Here is a 19,693-nt window from a genome sequence, read left to right as displayed (position 1 = left end):
GTTCCTTTGCAAGAATTAGATTAATCATATATAGAAATAGCACATTGGTACCATTAAAACTAGCAGGGAATATAGAATTTAATATTATAAATTTGTTTTATTTATAGAAGTTGGAGCTCAGATAAGTTAAGAAATTTTCCTATAATGGCCAAGCATATTCCTAATAGAGCTAGGACTTAAACCCATTGATTTTATTTTTGGTTCCGTGCTTTCTCACTCAGACTGATTCCATTTCCTGGTGTGGCTTAGAGCTTCTCAGTATAACCATAAGCTTGTTTTCAAAGTCTGTGAGTCTGTTTCTGTTCTGCAAATAAGTTCATTTGTATCCTTTTTTTAGATTCCACTTGTAAGTGATATCATATGATGTTTGTCTTTCACTGTCTGACTAATGGTTACCAGAGGGGATAGGCTGGGGAGGAGGGATGGACTGGAGGTTTGGGATTGGCATATGCATTCTGAGATATGGAATGACTGGCCTACAGTATAGCACAGAAAACTCTACCCAATATCCTGTGATAATCTATGTGGGAAAAAAACCTCAAAGAGAATGGATGTATATACATGTATAACTGAATCACTTTGATATACAGCAGAAATTGTCACAACATTGTAAATCAACTATACTTTAATAAAACCTTTTTAAAAAGGGGGGGAGAACTGCTTAATATAATCGGTGTTGGGTTTTTGTTTTTGTTGTTTAATTCTCTTCTCCTTGTCTTTCCTCTGGGAAGAAAATAAAAAGGTTTTTTTGTACCTGTAGTTATACTGGGAGGGTGCTAAGGGCTACAGATTGCAGCCATATAGATCATATCCCTCTCTGTGACATTTGATCCTTATTTTTATGGATCCTTCAACTAAAGCATGTGTGTTTCTATTTTCTTCCCCTTTTATTACATGTATATTTTTAAAACATTGTAATCATGATCTGAGATGCTGTATTTTATTATATAACAAACCTCTGGCCTGAATCTCATGACATTACTGATTGAGTAGAAATTTTATTAGTGATTCACATACAGGAATGTCTCCAAAATACTTTGTATTAAAATATGAAGATTTTCCTTATCTGTAACTTGAACAAGAGTTCCTGCAGTGTGAGTCTAAGTCTTCCAAGTAAAACAATTTTAACATCGTTTATTTTCAGTTCACAACTTCTCCCTTATACCTACTTTTCTTTCTTTTTATTTTCATAAATTAAAATTTGATTGTAAATGTAAAAACCTTAGGTTCCCAGGGCATTTAGGAAACTTTAAAAAAAAAAATGTGTGTGTGTGTTTTCCATATCTTTTGCAGTATCCCCTCTTAGTTAGAAAGCCTAATTTGGGTACAGATATATGGGTACAGTGTCACTGATGGAATTGAGCAATTTCTGTTTTTCTAACTTTTGTAGCTCTGGCCAGCTTCACAGGGGCTTCTATCAGTTGAAATGGTATCTTCGACTCCAGCCAAGTATGGGTTATTAGGTTATGAGTGCCAGAAATGAAGAGTCGTCTCCACACTTTGTCCAGCGTGAATAAAAGCAAGATTGTAAAATAATTATAATCTCTTGAAGCAAAGCCAGCCATGCAGTCTAAGCCTTTCTTTCTTCATTAATTTGTACATAGTTTTTATTTTAACAGAACAAACTTTCAGAGGGTACTTACTCACATGGGACTGCTGAACCAGCTGTACAACTTTTATTTTGAAGAAAAGAAGTTGAGCCTGAGAACAGGCTGTTTTAAAGACAGGGAGGGACTTAGCTTTTCGGAGCTTGACCAGCATGTGGAAGGAGTGTTCTCATGGCTGCAATAACTTAGGGAGCTCCTACCTGGGTGCCACTGGAGTAGGGAGTTTTCTGTTTGTTTTGTTCTGTTTCTGAGGGCCCTGTGCACTTCTCTTGCTCATGTCAATGTGACTCTTGGTGTTTTTTGCACACCCTGCTCTGTGGGGGAGTGCCCCAACGTGCCTGTCTCATGTGGCCTCTATGGACACACTGCTCAGCTGGCAGAGAGCAAGGAAGTTTTCTCCCAGCACCCAAAAAGAGAAAGAGGAAAGTACTTTTTCCTTCTGGGCTCCTTGCAGCACAATAGATCAGGATAAGCTTCCACATTCTCTCCCTGGATTTCTGGAGTGGTTTCCAGGAACAAGTTAAACTTTCACCTTTAAATGGATGACCATGTCACAATCAGGAGGAAACATCTTCAAAGACCTATCTTTAGGTAAGTCATGCTACATCCTAGGTAGCTCCAGGGCTATCAGGAAAAATAATTTCTCTTTTTCATCCTGGGGAATTTTACAGCAAAGCAATAAAGAGTGTGCCTAAAGTTTAACTTCATGCATACTGAAGGGGTCTTTTTATTTTCTACTTTCTGAAACCCTATGCTCAAGCTTTTATCAGTTCCTTAAAATGTATTTAAAAGCATATTAGCTTTTCATGAACACGAATGACATAGCACTGGAAGAACTTCTGAAACATTATGCAATCCTTTGCTGTTTCTCGTGGTTGCATAGCCCTCTAAATGGGAAATGTTGTGCTTGGTTCTTTCAACTGATTTCCTTCAGAGGTAGTGTTTTGGTGCTGTGAATGCTACACTTTTTTTTCAGTAATGTGTAGGAAGACAAATTTGAACTTGATAGCTATTATACTAGAGTGCGTACATTTTATACAGCTAGTTCAGGAGTATCAGTACAGCAGTTAAGGAAACAGTAGGGTGAGAGGAGAAATTTTATACTGTGGTGGAATTTTTGGCTAGGCAGAATGTAGATCTAGTATAATAGATTGGGCTAAGATTTTATTTTGAGGGGAGGAACACTCTTTCTCTAAGAAAGCAGCAGTGATTTCTTAAGTGAATCTTTTACTCTTGATTTTTTTAATTACCTATTATGCACTTTATAATCCAGAACTGGAAATTAAGAATTTTAAAGTAGCCAGAAAATATATACAACTTCTGCCTCTTAAAACAGATGATTAAAGAAAGAAGTTAATTATCAAATTTGTTTTTCCCCCCTAAATAATATCCTAAATATAGTGAAGGTACCACATGTTAACAATACTAAATGTTAAAGTCAAGTTGCAGTCACTGGTTGTTGATCTAGAATTAATTACAGGAAAATAGAAGTTTACGGATAGAATTCCTGACATTCTGTGATTGTTGTATAATGAATAGGAGTGGGCCTCAAGGTTAATAATTATATAAAATGTTTCCATTTTTATGTATTGATTAAGCATTACCACAATATTATTAGTAGCAATAATATACTTTTCTATTGAATAAAGGAAAATGTAAGCTCAAATATGTTTTAAAAATCTTTTGAATATAAATATAAACATATTCCAATCTATATTATGGATTTAATAGAATGTGTATACTTAAATATGCATATGTATATTTCATACAGTGATAGTAGTAAATAACCAAAAATCCAAAATGACCCCCAAATGTAATTTACCTGCCGTATTTCCTACAGCAGGAACTGGAAAAGTTCTTCCAGTCCCTATGTAATTCACTTCTGTTTTATCTCAAGTGAATGTGTGACTTCAAAGAGGCATGAAAATTGTACAGTTAGTTCCAAACTCTACCCCACTGAGGTATGACTTGCAGAGGGCACCTGTAGAAGTTCAGGAAGGCAAGATCATGTTGGATAAAATGAGACCCATTTAGCCATCAACTTTAATATTTTACTCATTGTGACGCCATTAAGATTTGTGGCAGGTGGTCCTTCACCACTGGTTTATGCCAAATCCTTATGCTAAGGTACCACTCACAGGGGAATTGCAATTCAACTGTGCTTGTATTATTTTTCAAATAAAGAACAGATCCTTTGTAGAAGGTGGAATACCTTGTCCAGATAATTAGAATAAAATTTGAATTGACAGAACACTGTAAACCAGCTATAATGGAAGAAAATAAAAATCATTAAAATAGAATAAAATTTGATAAATTCAGATGATTGCTTCATGATCCTAGTGACTTAGAAGAGAAAACATAGCTATCAAAGAAGACCTACTTTCACTAAGGCAGTTATTTCAAGCAAGTGTTGAAATGGATCCCTGACTAAAACCAGGTAAAGGCTAGATGTGAGGGTGGGATTGACTTGTCAGCTGGCACATTGAGAGCTGGCTTTGCTTTTATCAGGATATGATTGTGATGAGGGAAAAGGTGGGTGGAGGGTATCTTAAAAAGTCTAAATGATTAGACATAATTCCTCAGAGAAAGTTTTAGGCTGTTCTTTAGCAAAATATAGCATGGGCTTTCTAAGAGCTAGTTGTGCTTTGGGGCATGCTGGGAAGTCATCTAAGCTTGCCTTTGGCATCTTTGACCCTTATCCCATGTTCCACTTCATTTTCTTTTTCAGCCTCCTTTCCTAGCTCCCTTGTCCCCTTGAACTCCCTCCTGGGCTGTCCAGCCTCTCACACTGAGATGTCATTCTAAGCCTGCCTTTTCTGGTCAGAGACCCATGTACCAGACCTTTCTTTCTCAGTATATACTTGTATGCACCCTATTTCCCAAGGGTATGACTCACTCTCAATCCACATGATAAGGAAATCTGTGCTAGAATATTTCACATGTGCTAATTGTAAGTTTAAAGGAAATTTGGTGAAATATCTTGGCTGTTTATAAATAATTCATTTAAAATTTTAGTCTTTAAGAGAGAACAGTCTAGGATTTTTTTTTTTTTTTTTTTAAATACTGACATATTGGGAGTTCCCGTCATGGCTCAGTGGTTAACGAATCCGACTATGAACCATGGGGTTGCGGGTTCGATCCCTGGCCTTGCTCAGTGGGTTAAGGATCCAGTGTTGCCGTGAGCTGTGGTGTAGGTCGCAGACGCAGCTTGGATCCCGCGTTGCTGTGGCTCTGGCGTAGGCCAGCGTCTGTAGCTCCGATTAGACCCCTAGCCTGGGAAGCTCCATATGCTGTGGGAGCAGCCCTAGAAAAGGCAAAAAGACAAAAAAAAAAAGAGAGACAAAAAAAAAGAAATACTGACATATTGACACAATTCATACTTCTGTATACAGGCTACTTTTTTCAACATTTGAACTCATGGTTTAACTCAATGCACCTAGCATTCTCTAGTTGACTAGATGTTTTCAGGATCTGGGTTATAACACTCAGAGAGGGAGGGCCATACATGATAATGAAAAACAGACCTTATCTGTCCTCACAAAGCACATCACCCAGTATATACCTAGGTAACTATGGCACAGGCAGATGATGGGTGCTAAAAAAGAGGGAACAACATCCTGGGAAATTATAATGGAAAGCACAGATTTCAATGAAGACTAATTCTGGTACCTAAGTGAATTGAGAGAGGGAAGAGTGATTTTTTTTAATTTAATTTTTGAGACTGAATTATTATCTATTTTCATCAGAATGATTTCCCTGAATTTCAGGTAGTAAAAATCATTCATGAAGTGTAAAAAATTAGTTGAGAAATTTTTAGAAGAGATGAGGAATATTGAAATTCCATGTTTGTTATGCTGTTAGAACACTGGGAGGAATCTCAGTTAGATTCTGAGAATGTCTATGTCTCCTAAAATACTGATTTCCAAATCATTTCATATAGTTAGGTTATCAGATCTCTATTTTAAAAGTCTTTCATGGAAATTTTAGATACATATTTTTATGCAGTTCTGTGAAGCAAGGAACAAAGGCCAAGTTTCTTTTATGGCCAAGGGGAGGTTATAAGACCTCTTTCATGAATAGGATGGTAACTTTGGCGTCAATGAGACTATTTAGTCCTAAGCGTATATAAGTGGTACACCTGGAACACACTTTGTGGTTCCGCCTGTAGACGTTCTTGCAGCTCAGACTTATATAGAGAAAAGATGATTCTCCCTTTACTCTAGAGAAACCCTTTAGGCTTTATAATTTTCCAGGAAGGAAATACTATTACAAAAGATATTTTAATGTGTTTTCCGTCAACAACACTGAGCTTGTTCTTCAGCAATTAGCAAATAAAATTACATAGATTTTTTTCTAAAATTACAAAGATTCTTAAAATCTAAGACTTGAATTAATGCTTGATTTTAGAGACCTCTGAAATATTCCTTTAGACTTTTAAAAACCTTTTCTTCTGTATTTTACTATAGATAAAACTCTATGGTAATCATAATTAATCTCTTTGAGTCCATCAATTTATAGAACATTTCAAATGAAGTACCTTTATGTAACTTCAGTAAAACAATTAGTGAAGACACTTCCAACTTATTGAATACTCATATTGCTTAGTGAACTTCCTGTATACCAAGAAACATCTATTTCTCTCAGAAAATTGCATCTATGAAAATAATTCTTATCTAAATTTCACTGCCATGAAACAGTTAAGTCTGGGTTTTTGTTATAATTATCTCCTCCTATTTGATTTGAGATTTTATTTTATCAAATTATCAAATATTATGTGTGCATCTTTTTTTCTGTTCATTGCTTCAAATTCTTTATGGAAGTATATAGGAAAAAATGAATTAAATAAATAAATTGAAGCTTTTCTTACATGCTAAGCCTTATTTAGTGTTCTTTGGAATCAACAATATTTTGAACATTTTTCTGGGTTCAAAAGTGGATAAGTTATTTTTGTGGTGACTTTTCATTAGAAGTAGCACAAAAAAAGCCATGAATAAAATCATGCAAATAGTTCTTCCTCAGCCCTAGAATTGAGAACTGGTCTGTGCATCCAGGAGCTGAGACAATAAAGTGCAAGTCAAATGGCTGCCCAGGCCCAAGACCAATGAAAATCATGTTGGGTTCTTCACAGCATTTAGAACATGCCGTTTCTTCTCTTTATGCCTTTTCAAAAGTTTTATTTTTACAAGTATCTGTTAGCAGTGGAATTCTGAGTGTGTTTTTGGCAGGCATATCCTCTTCACATGGAGATGTAGAAAGCAGTGGGTGAAATAGGAAAGCCTAGGAAAAGAAAGTCCTAATTTTGTTGGTGGATCTATGGTGTGTTAGTGACCTATTGCTGTGTCTGAATTCTAATTTCAAGGTTGTGATCTATGCTTTATAGAGGAATAGCGTAAAATATCTGTTACATATTTAAAATCATATACCTTTTAGAGGTCATCAATGTTATTTAGTCTCATATTTAAGTTCATTATTTTAATATCAGTGTAGAAACTAAACCAGATTGCTGATATGCAGGAGCAACACCATGTATCAGATATTTAGACAAAATAATTATTATTCAATGTTACAGACCCATTTCCTTCAGTGTTTTGGCAGCAATAAGAAATCTGAACAAGTATCATAAAATGTAAAATCACTTCAAAATTTAAAGAAATTATAATATATTATTGGACATTGGTATTTTGGTCTCATAAACATTAAGTACTTTATTTTTTTATTTTTACTTTTTATGGCCGAACCTACCGCACATAGAAGTTCCCAGACCAAGGGTTGTTATTGGAGCTGCAGCCACCTGCCCACGCCACAGCCATAGCAACACAGGATCCAAGCCATGTCTGCAACCTACACCACAGCTCATGGCAATGATGGATCCTTAACTCACTGAGTGAGGCCAGGGATTGAACCCTGGTCCTCAGGGATACTAGTCTGGTTTGTTACCACTGAGCCACAATAGGAACGCCAATATTAAGTATTTATGATGTTCTGAGCTCTAAGCCTCTTTTTTAACATACTGTTCACCAAAAATATGTACTTTAGACAGAAACATATTGAGTACAAAGTTATCATAGTCATCATGCTATGAAAAGTAATTACATAGGAAAATAAATTACATGAAATGAATTTCCTCATAGGAAAAAACTTAGGTAAATCAAATCTAAGATATAATACTGTGTTTATGGAGAATATTTTATGAGTTTTTGTTTATGACAAGTGATTGTGAATTTATTGGTAAAAAAGTGAAAAATTAATTGACGTTCAGTGGTTACAGAGTTATATGCTAGAAATTTAGTTTCAGTTTTAAAAAATAAATGATAATTTTTATTTTTATGTAAGTGAAAATTGATAGAACAAACTAAATTATAAAAGTGAGAAATACTTCTGGGAAATAGACATAGTGATGTGGATTTAGAGTTTATAACACTATCAGACACAATGCTAATTAATAGAAGAAAATATATATTTTATAACAGACATTTATTACAAATTAATCTTGTTGTCCAGGTCAAAGGTCATTGTACAACTTATAGGGAAGGAATAAGCACAGATTGATCTTTCTTTAAAATTTTCTTTATTAAAGTATAGTTGATTTACAGTGTTGGGTCAATTTCTGCTGTACAGCGTAGTGACCCAGTCATACGTATATATACAGCCTTTTTCTCATACTATCCTCCATCATCTTCTATCCCAAGAGACTGGATATAGTTTCTGGTGCTTTACAGTAAGACCTCATGCTTATCCATTCTAAATGTAATTTTTTGCATCTACCAAGCCCGAACTTCCAGTCCATCCCACTCCCTCCCTACCCCCCTTGGCAACCACAAGTCTGTTCTCTATGTGTCTGTGAGTCCCTTTCTCTTTTGTAGATGGGTTCATTTGTACCATGTTTTAGATTCTATGTATGAGTGATATCATATGTTATTTGTCTTTCTCTTTCTGACTTACTTCACTTAGTATGAGAATCTTTAAAATATGAAGATCAAAGCAAAGCAACAAATACATTTGAACATAAGGTAGGTGATATTTATCAAGAAAAAAAATTATCAGACTTCGTTGTGCCTTTTTTTCCAGTTGTGGTAAGAATAGCTCTAATTTTTAAGTGGTTATTACAAATAGATAAATTGTAATTTGTTACACATTTTAGTATATGCTAGCTATATATACATTTATATGTCAAGCAGTAACTAATTTACTCCCTCTGGTATTATTTACACAGTTTACACAAATTTAAATTATCTTCAACATATCATCACTAGTGGCAGCAGAAGAGGTAGGTATTAATGTTAATACTAAGAGCTACCATTCATTAAAATCTTAGCATACTTTTAGACAAGGTACAACCATATAATCAACAGGGCAGCTTCATGAAGAAATTTAAATTCACAATAATTTTGGATATGAATCTGGGAACAAGAAAAAGATTAAATTATGGGAAAGCATCTCATTCAGATGCTGTACAAATCTTGTTTTTTTAACTAGAGATGCTTGGTTCTACTAGCATTTATCTTAGACACTGGTATGATTAGGACTTGCTTTTCAAAGATTTATAATTGAAGTGAGGAAAATCAAGATTATGCAGGTAAAATAATGTAGTGGGGATAATTTTATGGTTTTATACCACCTGGAAAATTTTCTATTTGGAATAATCAGCCTGTTACATGTAGAATAGTTTTTTAGGTAAAAAGAATGGAAAATAATAATAATACCAATTAAAAATAATACTAAGTTTACAGAAGATCTGTGGGTTTATAGAGAATAAGGTTAAAGAAATCTGCAGTATTTATAAACCTAGTCTCTTCAGTTCTGTGACTCGACATGACATAATTTTGATGGTTCTCATGGGAAAGGTTCAGTTTATTTATTTATTTGATTAAGTCCACTTGGACATGGTCTCTAATTGAGGAAAATCCAACATTTCCTGAATTGGAGCTGCTGGAAGTGTAGGGGACATGCCACAGTACGTTTGAAGGAACAGATGATAAAACTTGCAGAGTTATCTTTATACATCCCAAGTCTGCTCCATTAAAGTCATATTTTTTGTAATGGAGAAGTGTTAATTATGAGTTGATTTCGTGTCCATTTTTGGTGTTTTGGTTATTCCAGCTTTTAGGGTCTTAGGAGGTTATTTTTAGAAGAGTTGCTTATTAAATCAAAACATATATTTAAATATTAATTATTTATTCATTAACCAATTGTTTATGGACCTTGAAAGTCATGGGCTTTTATTACGAAAATCATCATTTCAGCTTTAAAATATGAATATTTAATTTGACATTTTTAAGGATCAAAGAGCTTGGGACAAATTGTTTAGAGACCAGTTTGAGTTCTGATTATTTGAGTTCTAATGAAGATTTCAGATGCTTATAACCATTCCAGTGATAATGTCTTTGAAAGCCAACATAAAAGAAAAAAAAAGATTCTTGATAATTTCTGAGCCCACTATTTAAGAATTAGCTTCTCAGTATAGCTGTATCCAATTGTTTCTAAACTATGATCCCACATCATTTTATCTGCATCTCTTTTACTGCATATTTCATTTCAGCTTATTATAGTCAGTTGAGTAAGGGGATCAACTCTCCTACAAAACTGTAGGATTCCTGAAGCTAGAATCCATATTGAATCTTTGTGTTTCCTGTAACTTTTGGTAGAATGTGAGTCATAAGTAAGAACTTACCCAGACTTTAAACTTAAATACCTAAGGGGACCAGGTCATTACTGTAAATGTTTGAAATGGGAACTGTTTGGAATATAATAGTTGGAAAACAAAAAAAAACGTTTGGTTTCACATTTTTAAAAACACTGACAGACTAAACAGAATCCAACTGCCAACTGTTAGCTGGTGAACCTTAAAGTGAATGAATGATGGAATGAATAATGTGTTTTGTTAGCTCCACATAGTGGTTATCTATCCATTTTCAGGGTGCATGATGGTCAGTAAATCGTGGCTGAAAACTCTGGCAGCTACCTCAGGAGAATTACTAGAAGAACGGGTACTTGATCTTTGTTTCTAACGCCAGTTAGAAAATGAGAAACACAATATATTCTACATCATACTTGTACTGATAATCTGTAAATAAATGTAGCATTAAAGGAATATATGAAGAAATTTATTATCATTGAATGAATAAAATGCATTCATTTTAACCTCAACTTGAATTATTCTAGAATCAGGGAATTAAATGCTTATAAGCCCTATCTTTCAACCACTATGACTTGTTAGAAGGTACTTTCTCACATGGAAAACTGTCTTCCCATCAGTGTAACCTTTTTTTCCTTCTCTTAGAACTGGAACAGAAAGGTCCCAATGCTTTCTTTCATAGGCAGCCTTTTAAACACTGAAGACAATTTTGTCAGCTATTGCCATTTATAAATCTCCCTAAAGCGTAGGGACTTAAAACAACATGTTTAGTAGGTTAGCTGGGTGGTTCTGTGATCTGTGCCAAACTTGGTTGATATCAATGGAACGTTCTCATGCATCTGGGGCCAGATAGAGAGTTTGCTGTGAGTTTGTTGGTTATACAACTTGGGTTTCTTCCATGTGTCCCTCTTATCTCTCCAGCAGGTTGGCCAAGACATGTCCCCACAGTAATAATAGAAATCCGTAAGAAGAAGCATAAACTCATACTTTTTCAAGGCTCTGACTGTTCCATTGGAAAGATCAAAAAGTTATATAGCCAAGCCCAGAGCTGGTGGGGGAGGCCATCAATAAAGGAACATATATACAACTGGGTTAATTAATACAATTAATGCTCTCCTAAAGTTCTTATGCTCTTTCTGATTTTTCTTTCCTTTAGTTAATCCACAGTTCATTCAGCCATTGGAGAGACAGCAGTAATGTGAATTTTTCTTTCATGCTGTTAAAGTTATCTGGGTGACCTGGGAGAATAGGAAAAAATACATATTAACAGAGTAGTGAAGTTCAGTTAACCCTTAACTGACTGATGGGTCAAATGTGGGTCACCTGACTCCAGGTTAATAGCATGCCTAAGATTCCTGGTTTAAAAGTTTAAAAAAGTTGAAAGTTAAAAAGTTTAAACTGATTGCCTAAAACATGAGCTATTACACCCATAATGATGTCCTGTACTTTCCTAATTCCTTTTGGAGAATTGATTTTTACCAAATATCATGCTAACGGACTTGAGAAAATTTGCTATTTCAATAAAAACTGAATATGGTTAATTATAAATTTGGGCAATTTAATTCCAATTCTACTAAAACTATGACATGGAAAGAAGACTTTGTAAATAGTAAAGTAAAATAGTACTTTCTTATGCATTTGAATCATTTGAGTTTCATCAATAATGGATATTCTATAGGGATTTATCATTATTATCTTTTAAAAATTATTTATTCTTTATGGAATAGATTTGTGATATTGTTTTCTATTACTGAACCCTCCCAGACACTACTATAATGAGTAAATGTTTTAGTAAAAACTACAAATTAATAAAATTTATTTTTAAAATCAGTGATCACAAAATGAATCTGTATGCTATTGACATTAGAATTGCAGCTAAAAATATTAAACTGAATTAAACTAAACTAAACTAAAACAAAACAAATATCTGAAGTCCTAACCTCAGAGATTCTGCTTCAATAGGTCTGGGAGTAGAAAGCTTTGCTTATTTCTACTTGCTCTGCACTCTTCGCTGATTCATTGCTAGGGTGGGAGCCACTTTGCTTAATGATGCAATTTGCATACAATAGGAATGGAAGAGCAGAGTAATTTGGAAAACCTTAATAAGATTAGCATCAACATTGGAAATGTAAGCCAAATGATTTTTTTCAAGTGAAATAAATTTCATTAATTAAATAAACAGGTAATATATTTTATTTAAGGAACTATATCCCTTCGCCTCTTTGCCCCACCTCTGGCAACCACCAGTATAATGTGCTGCATCTATGAGCTTGTTTTTTGTTTTGTTTTAGTTTCCACATATAGGTGACATCATACGGTATTTTCTTTTATTTTTTTATTAAAGTATAGATGATTTACAGTGTTGTGTCGATTTCTGCTGTACAGCATAGTGACCCAGTCATATATGTATATGTGTGTGTGTATATATATATATATATACAGACACACACGTATATACATTCTTTTTCTCATACTGTCTTCCATCATGAGACTGATATAGTTCCCTGTGCTGTACAGTAGGACCTCACTGCTTATCCATTCTAAATGTAATAATTTGCATCTAAATATCTATCTGTTGGTACAGAGGACCAATGAATATGAAGAGGGCTAAGTTTCTCTTCTAAAAAATCTTAAGCCCTTTTTTTAGGATGTAGGTCTACGTACAGAGACAAATTACCGTGGACTCCAAAGCAGTGGTTCTCAGCATTGGCTGTGTCTTACAATCACGGGGGAATTAAAAATCCTGACACTTGGGTAGGCCTATGATATCAAAATTGATTGTTGAGACTCAGGAATCTGTTTTTTAAAACTCTCTAGGTATTTTTTAAGTATAGCCAAATTTGAGAACTACTACCTTAGAGAGAAGCACACGGAAGAGGGAGGACTGTTTGAAGATGAATATTAAAGGACGATTAGGCTTTTGACAGGCAGGTAAAAGAAAGAAAGGATATCAAGAAGATGGCATAGCATAAGCAAAGGCATGGGAATACAGAAGTGCTTGAAGTGTTTGGGAGAGTTTTGCTGAAAGGGAGAATTCCTGAATGGCCAGCAGAGAGCTGAGCTTCTGCATGTGGAAAGATGTATGGCTGAAAGGTTGGTTGGAGCCAGTGAGTCATGGGCTATACTGCATTTATTTTGTGAGTATGTACTGCCATCCATCTGATCTGTTGTTAAAATTGACAACCTGATGAACCAAGCTCCTGGGCTCAGTATATCCAAAATGATATTTCATCATAGAACACTATTCCACTGCAATACTCTGAACAAAAGCATCAGTTAAGTTTGGGAAATACTGCCTGTGACACTCATAGTCCTCAGATATTTACAAGGAATATTAGAATTTTTGCAGTAAAACAAGTTTATTAACTCCAGTATGCCCCCAAATATATTTTATTTCCATTTGATGCTTATTAGTATTTCCAGAAAATAATGTTTCAAGGTACAAATTTTTGTTCCCCTGAATTTTCCCCCAATTGGCTTTTTATTTTTCTGAAATTGTTTTAGCTAGTATTTTTTCCTGCTTTAATTATTTCTTTTCTTATTTATATTTTCTAGAATATAGTCTGACCCCCAGACATTTCTCCAAAGTTAACATTTTTATCTACTTTTCGAGAGGCATAGGCAAAAAAAGTTGCCTAGTTAAGAGAATAGTTAATGTTCTATTACATAACTGGGGATGGTGTGAATTTTAAAAAAAGGAAAAGAAATATTTTGAAAAGATTTGAGAAATGATGAACAATGTCACATTATTGAAACAGCTGAGGGCAAATTAAGAAATAACAGATGGGAGTTATGTGTGGATTATCACACCCAGGTATCACTGTACACACAAGTTTGGCAGCGTTTTACCCAGCTCTTGTGCTTTTTAAAAAAGCACTGCCCTTGAATTCACACTTGATGAACTGAAGACTATTCAAAATCTACAAATAACATCAGTTTGATTAGTGATGGTTTTATGCTTGTGTAGAATCCAATATCAAAGGTTTAAAAAATTGTTTTTACATTTGTTATACTATTCGCTCACACAGTATCCTTATGAAATAGAAGGAAAACTATAAATCCCTATTTCATAGGTGAAGAAAGAAATTGAAACTCAAGTGGTCACAGCAAGTCAGAGGAAGAAACACTGAAGAGTACTGATGTTAAGAACAAGCAATTAAGTGTGGCTTCCATTACAGACTGTATCTTTATAGCAAATAATGTTAGGAGACCTTACTGTATATGTCAGGCCAGCTATACAATTGTTCCTCAAGGTATAACCCATTCTCACTTGGCAACGAAATCACTTGAATCATTAAAAAAAATTTAGCTACTCAAAATTATTTAAAATATATGTTATACATGAGCATTTTCTTATCTAACAGTGAAGAAACAAAACAAACAAAAAAAACAAAGTAAATTACCATGTGTTGTTTGAGCCACATGATTTACTGTGATGACTGTACAGATAGAGGCTTGACATGTCACACATGAGGCCCTCACTATGAATTTTAGGATATAGAATACTGCCTATAGAAGAAGTAAAGAAAGAGGAGGAAATAGAAAGATAAAGTTCACTCAGTTACTTTGAACGTATTTCTAAACAGAAGAGATTTGTTTCTACCATTATGAACTGCATTTCACTAAGTAACAGAGACTCTCGCAGATCCTGAAGGATGTGGCTTCTAGATTGTGTAAGACCACAACTATATTTCACTGTGACTTCATTATGATTTCATTAATAGAAATGATTAAAATATAATTTGACAGTAGCCACCTTATTAATCTCTTTTAGGCTTTACTTTCTGTAAACATTCTAATGTTTTGATGGCATTTTATTTTAATGTATTTAAGATCATTCTTGAGTGCCATAAAAATTCCATGTTTTGTTATTTTAAAATATTTTACTTTATTGTAATTTTTTTTCTAAAATATCCTACTAAGAATCTATTTTCTGGAGGGAAAATAAATCCCACATTCTATTAGGCAAACAATACAATACTTTATAAAGCTCTTTTCTCTGTCTTAAGAATCAAATATTTATAAAATTGTAATAAAGGATATTTATTTTTGTGGTACAGAGTGATAAAGACACAATTTATTAAAAATACATTTTATTTCTAGAATAGATCTTTTATTTCTCAATATTTCTTTATTTAAACAATGGAAAGCACTTTATGAGGACATTCCCAGAAGCTAACTAGCTATTGTTACTAAATAACCATTGACCTAAACCTTCTATAAAAATTCTTATTAATTCTGTATACCAGCTTTTAGACAAACTCATACAGAAGTTGTATTGCTAAAGGTGAATAATTTTGATCAGTGTGTATAATAAAGAAAATTTATTTTGCTTAATCTTTCTTTTTACCTACCAAGACTTTGTTCCCCTCTCTCTTATTAGCCCAGTTGGATATTGAGCCTCACTTACCCATTTAATGGAGGCTATGTCAGTGCTGCCACTGGTTGAGGACCCTAGTTTATATCTCATTTTCTTAAATTGTTTCTCTTATCGATGTCAAAAAAAAGTACAGTTGTTGCTCCTTCCCATTCTCTGCTTGTTTCTTTCTTCCTCTCCTGCCATACCCCGTAGTGCTTAGTTTCCTGTGTGAGAAGAGTTTATTACATACTCAGAAAACTAATGGTTATGCCCATTAGTGTGTTATCCTGAGATGTTCTACCTCCAGGTCTAAACATGAGAACAATTAAGGCCACCTTAGAGCTATGAGTCTAAATCTGAAGAGACAGTGGCCTTAGGAATTCGACTTGGAGTATCAGTTATGGATTTTGCCTTAAAAGATTGAGATATTAAGGGAAAGGTCTGAAATTCCATGTTTAAGACTTGACTTAGACTAGAATGCTTAGGTGACATATATGTAACTTATTGACTAACTTGAAGATGCTCATTCTTTTCCCTTAGGTTTTCTACTCCATGAAGTTACAGTTCAGTTTCTCTTTCTTCCACTCATTATTCTTTAAAATATAGGCTGTCTGTTGCTTCCATATCCTATCATTTACTTTTCCATTCCCTTGCAAATCTATATACTTTCATAATCTAAACTATCTTCTCTGCTAAGTGCTTCATAAATTTATATTTGTAGATCTCAGCTATATCCTGAGTGGCATCTGAATGGCCTCCTGATACCTGATATTAATCTATACCAAAGAGATTTATTATAACACATGCTTAGTCTATAATAAGTTCAGGAGCATATTGTGTATGTCTCTCCAAACTTAGTCTCTTGCAGTACTAGAGTCCCATGAGATTTAATTGTTTTATGTACACATATACACACACATTTTACTAGACTATTTCCTATAACCTTATTAGGTTTATGTAAAATGTAAATATTAAGAGGATGATATGATAGTGTTTCCTAAGCTGACAGTGGAACCCTCTTTGTGTTAAATATCTACAAAGATATTAAAATCGCCAGTAAACTGTTGTTTGAGAAATATTTCTTAGATGAATGGTCTAAGCCTAGTGCTTTGTTGATAGCTGTTAAGGAAGGCATAAAATATTCCCCTGTCCTTTTACTCCTCTTGTCACTTGGACTTGAAATCTCAATTATTTTTGATACCGCTCTACTTCTTGTCTTCCGTAACAAAACAAATATCAAGTCCTTTCAGTTACGTCCTTACAAAATTACATATTTCTCTCCACTTTCCTTTTTGACTTTTTATATCAAAACCTCTTCCCCCTCTCTAAAATGGTATGATATTTTCCGTTTTAAACCTCTAATCTCCACCCCTCCCTATCACAGTTCCTTGTTTCTAGAGTTATCAAATTAGTCTTTAGAGCTTTGGCATGGTTATGTCACTACTTTATTCCATAATTTGGAATGATCCTTCATTTTCAAACAAATGAAATATTTACTCTTATGCTTTCAAACACTTTATACCTACTTTCCATTTACTTTGTCTCCTTCCTGAGACAAGTTCTAGGCTACAGTCTTATGCTTCCCTCCCTGAGCCTATGTCCACTCTGTTTCCTCTGCTTCAATATTTATCCTCCGTCTCCTGTCTGAACTTACTCTCTGTCCTCCTCTAGGCCTCAAGGCCTAATTCAAATACTCCTCTTTGCAAAGCATTCCTTCAGTCTTCCAGCAAAAATAAGCTTCTCTTCTCTTGGGCTTTAATGATGGTAATACTTTTTTTCTTGTAGCTCTGTATTTCTGAGCATATTTACAAGAAATTGGTATCATTTTTTTGGCCATGCTTGTGGCGTAGGAAAGTTCCCAGACCGAGGATTGAACCCATGCCATAGCAGCATCCCAAACTGCCACAGTGACAATAACCAATCCTTAACCTGCTGAGCCACAAGATAACTTCCCCCAAAAATGATATAATTATTTATTATTTAGTGCATATCGTATCTTCCTCTAGTATGAATTCGTTGATAACTGAGACTTTGTCATATTTACAGAATTATAAAATAATCAGATTGAAAAAACCTGGCATGTAGTGCAACTCTCTTATTTCATAGATGAATAAAGAGAAAACTTTAAGACATGAAATGTTTTGACCAAGTTCTCATGACTACAGAGTCAGGACAGAGTCAGGACTAGAACACAAGCCTTAACTCTGAATCCGGTGGTCTTTCTAATCTAATTTCTTTGCACTCTTATTCTTCCCGCCCAGTGTAATAATATCTACTAAACATCCACTGTGTTCCATGGATTTTTACCTACATTGTAGCTAATCGTAAAAGTAATACTAGAATATGGGCATTCATATCCTTATAATGCAGATAAACTGAAGTTCAGTGAAGTTAAATAAGTTGCTTGGGTAGAAAAGTTTGGAATCAAATCTAGGTCTACTTTACTCCAGAGCCTATGCTCTAGGGTCAAAGATTGAGAAAAGGAGGGCTATATAGTTTAAGGTGGGAGTTTGGAGTAGTTACGTTAGGACCCTGAATTAGATTGGCACCTAAGGACTACGTCTCAGGTTTTAAAATGATTATATTTAGTTGTCAGATAATGCAGATTAAAATCATAATAAAGTATAATGGTGTGCCTTCTGGAATGGTTAAAATATGAAAACCAAAAATTTACCAATGGCTAGTGATGCTTGCAGTAGAATTTCTCAGCCTCGGTACTATTGACCTTTAAGACCAAATCTTTGCTGCAAGGGACTGTTGAGCAGCATCTCTGGTCCCTATCCACATGATGGCAGTCACATCCCCACAGCTGTGATGATGAAATAAGTTTCCAGGCATTAACATATATTTCTTGTGCTATAAAACCATGCCTAATTGAAAATCCACTGATTTAGAGAAATCAAAACTCTCATACATGATTGGTAGGACTGATAACTCTTTGCAGTATCTGCTAATGCTCAATGTATGTATACCTGGAAGATTTACTCCTTAGGTGTTTACTCAAGACAAGTACATACATATCACATGTCTATCAAATGCTTGTACTAGCATGTTTTTAAAAGCACAGTTTATAATAAACTAAAACAAAATACCATCAAATGCTCATCAACAGTAGAAGGCATAAATACATTGTGTACAATACTATAAAGTAATGAGAAATAATGAACCAAAAATACATGCACTAATACGGGCAAATATTGCAAAGATCTATCGAATGAAAGAGGCCAGACACAAAAGAATACATATTGTATGATTCCATATAGGTATTAAAAAACAAAAAGTGGTTATCTTTGGAATCCTTGGAAGAGAGCATGAGAGAAGATTCTGGGCATTGGCAACATTCTTTTTAATTAATTAATTAATTTATTTATGTAGCTCCTGTTTAACATGGGTATATTTAATTTTCAAAAATTTATCAAGCTAACACTTAGAATTTATATAATTTTCAGTATGAATGTTATAATCTAGTAAGAAGTTAGAAAAAAAAACTAGAGCATTTTCTATTTGGGGAAAGACACCCAAACTCCATATAACTGAGTACAGATAAAGCTTCAGAGAAAACCCAGTGGCAGTGCTAGAGTAGCTGTGAGGGGGGTACACTTTGTAAATGACTCTAGCATGGTGTGGGTGGGTATAAAAGGAATGAAAAACAGTTCTCTTTTGTGCCCTGTTAATGGAAATGTATCAAAGAAATTATAAGTAAATGTAGAGAACAATTAGAAGTTGATGGGCATACATTTAATTTTTAAATCTTCTATGTTTATCCACATATGTTGTGAGTCTCATTATTCTACATTATTAATGAAACTGATTATACTATTCTCATGAAGTCAAGTTGGAGAAATGGAAATGCTTTACACATAATGACACAGACCATGTGATCCCAGCTATATTCATTATATGGCTACGTATTAATTGTATTGCAATTTTTATGTGTTCATTAGAGAGGTACTCCCATATTCACATTTAGATTGCCATTCATTATTTTATAGTTAGGAATAGTTCAAACCAAGATACAGGCTTTATTTAAGATAAATTGCACTAGTAAATGTTTATTCTTAGTTACAAACTGTGGGTGCATTTTAGAATGGT

General features: G+C 34.2%; 1 protein-coding gene across 2 annotated transcripts in view; it reads left to right on the top strand.

Moving 5' to 3' along the window:
* The first annotated feature begins 1,685 nt into the window (after nt 1–1,685).
* The window catches only part of PDE1A (phosphodiesterase 1A), a 259,700-nt gene continuing 241,692 nt past the window's right edge, over nt 1,686–19,693 (top strand). The window contains exon 1 of one of the 2 annotated variants that reach the window (XM_047773020.1): nt 1,686–2,198. In XM_047773020.1, coding sequence (XP_047628976.1) covers nt 2,146–2,198 — 53 coding nt within the window. In that variant the 5' untranslated portion in view covers nt 1,686–2,145. The remainder of the gene's footprint in view (nt 2,199–19,693) is intronic. The other variant, XM_047773019.1, reaches the window with a different exon arrangement.

Source organism: Phacochoerus africanus, chromosome 3 (assembly GCF_016906955.1).
Source record: "Phacochoerus africanus isolate WHEZ1 chromosome 3, ROS_Pafr_v1, whole genome shotgun sequence".
NCBI lineage: Eukaryota > Metazoa > Chordata > Mammalia > Artiodactyla > Suidae > Phacochoerus > Phacochoerus africanus.
This window is presented reverse-complemented; position numbering and strand designations above follow the sequence as displayed.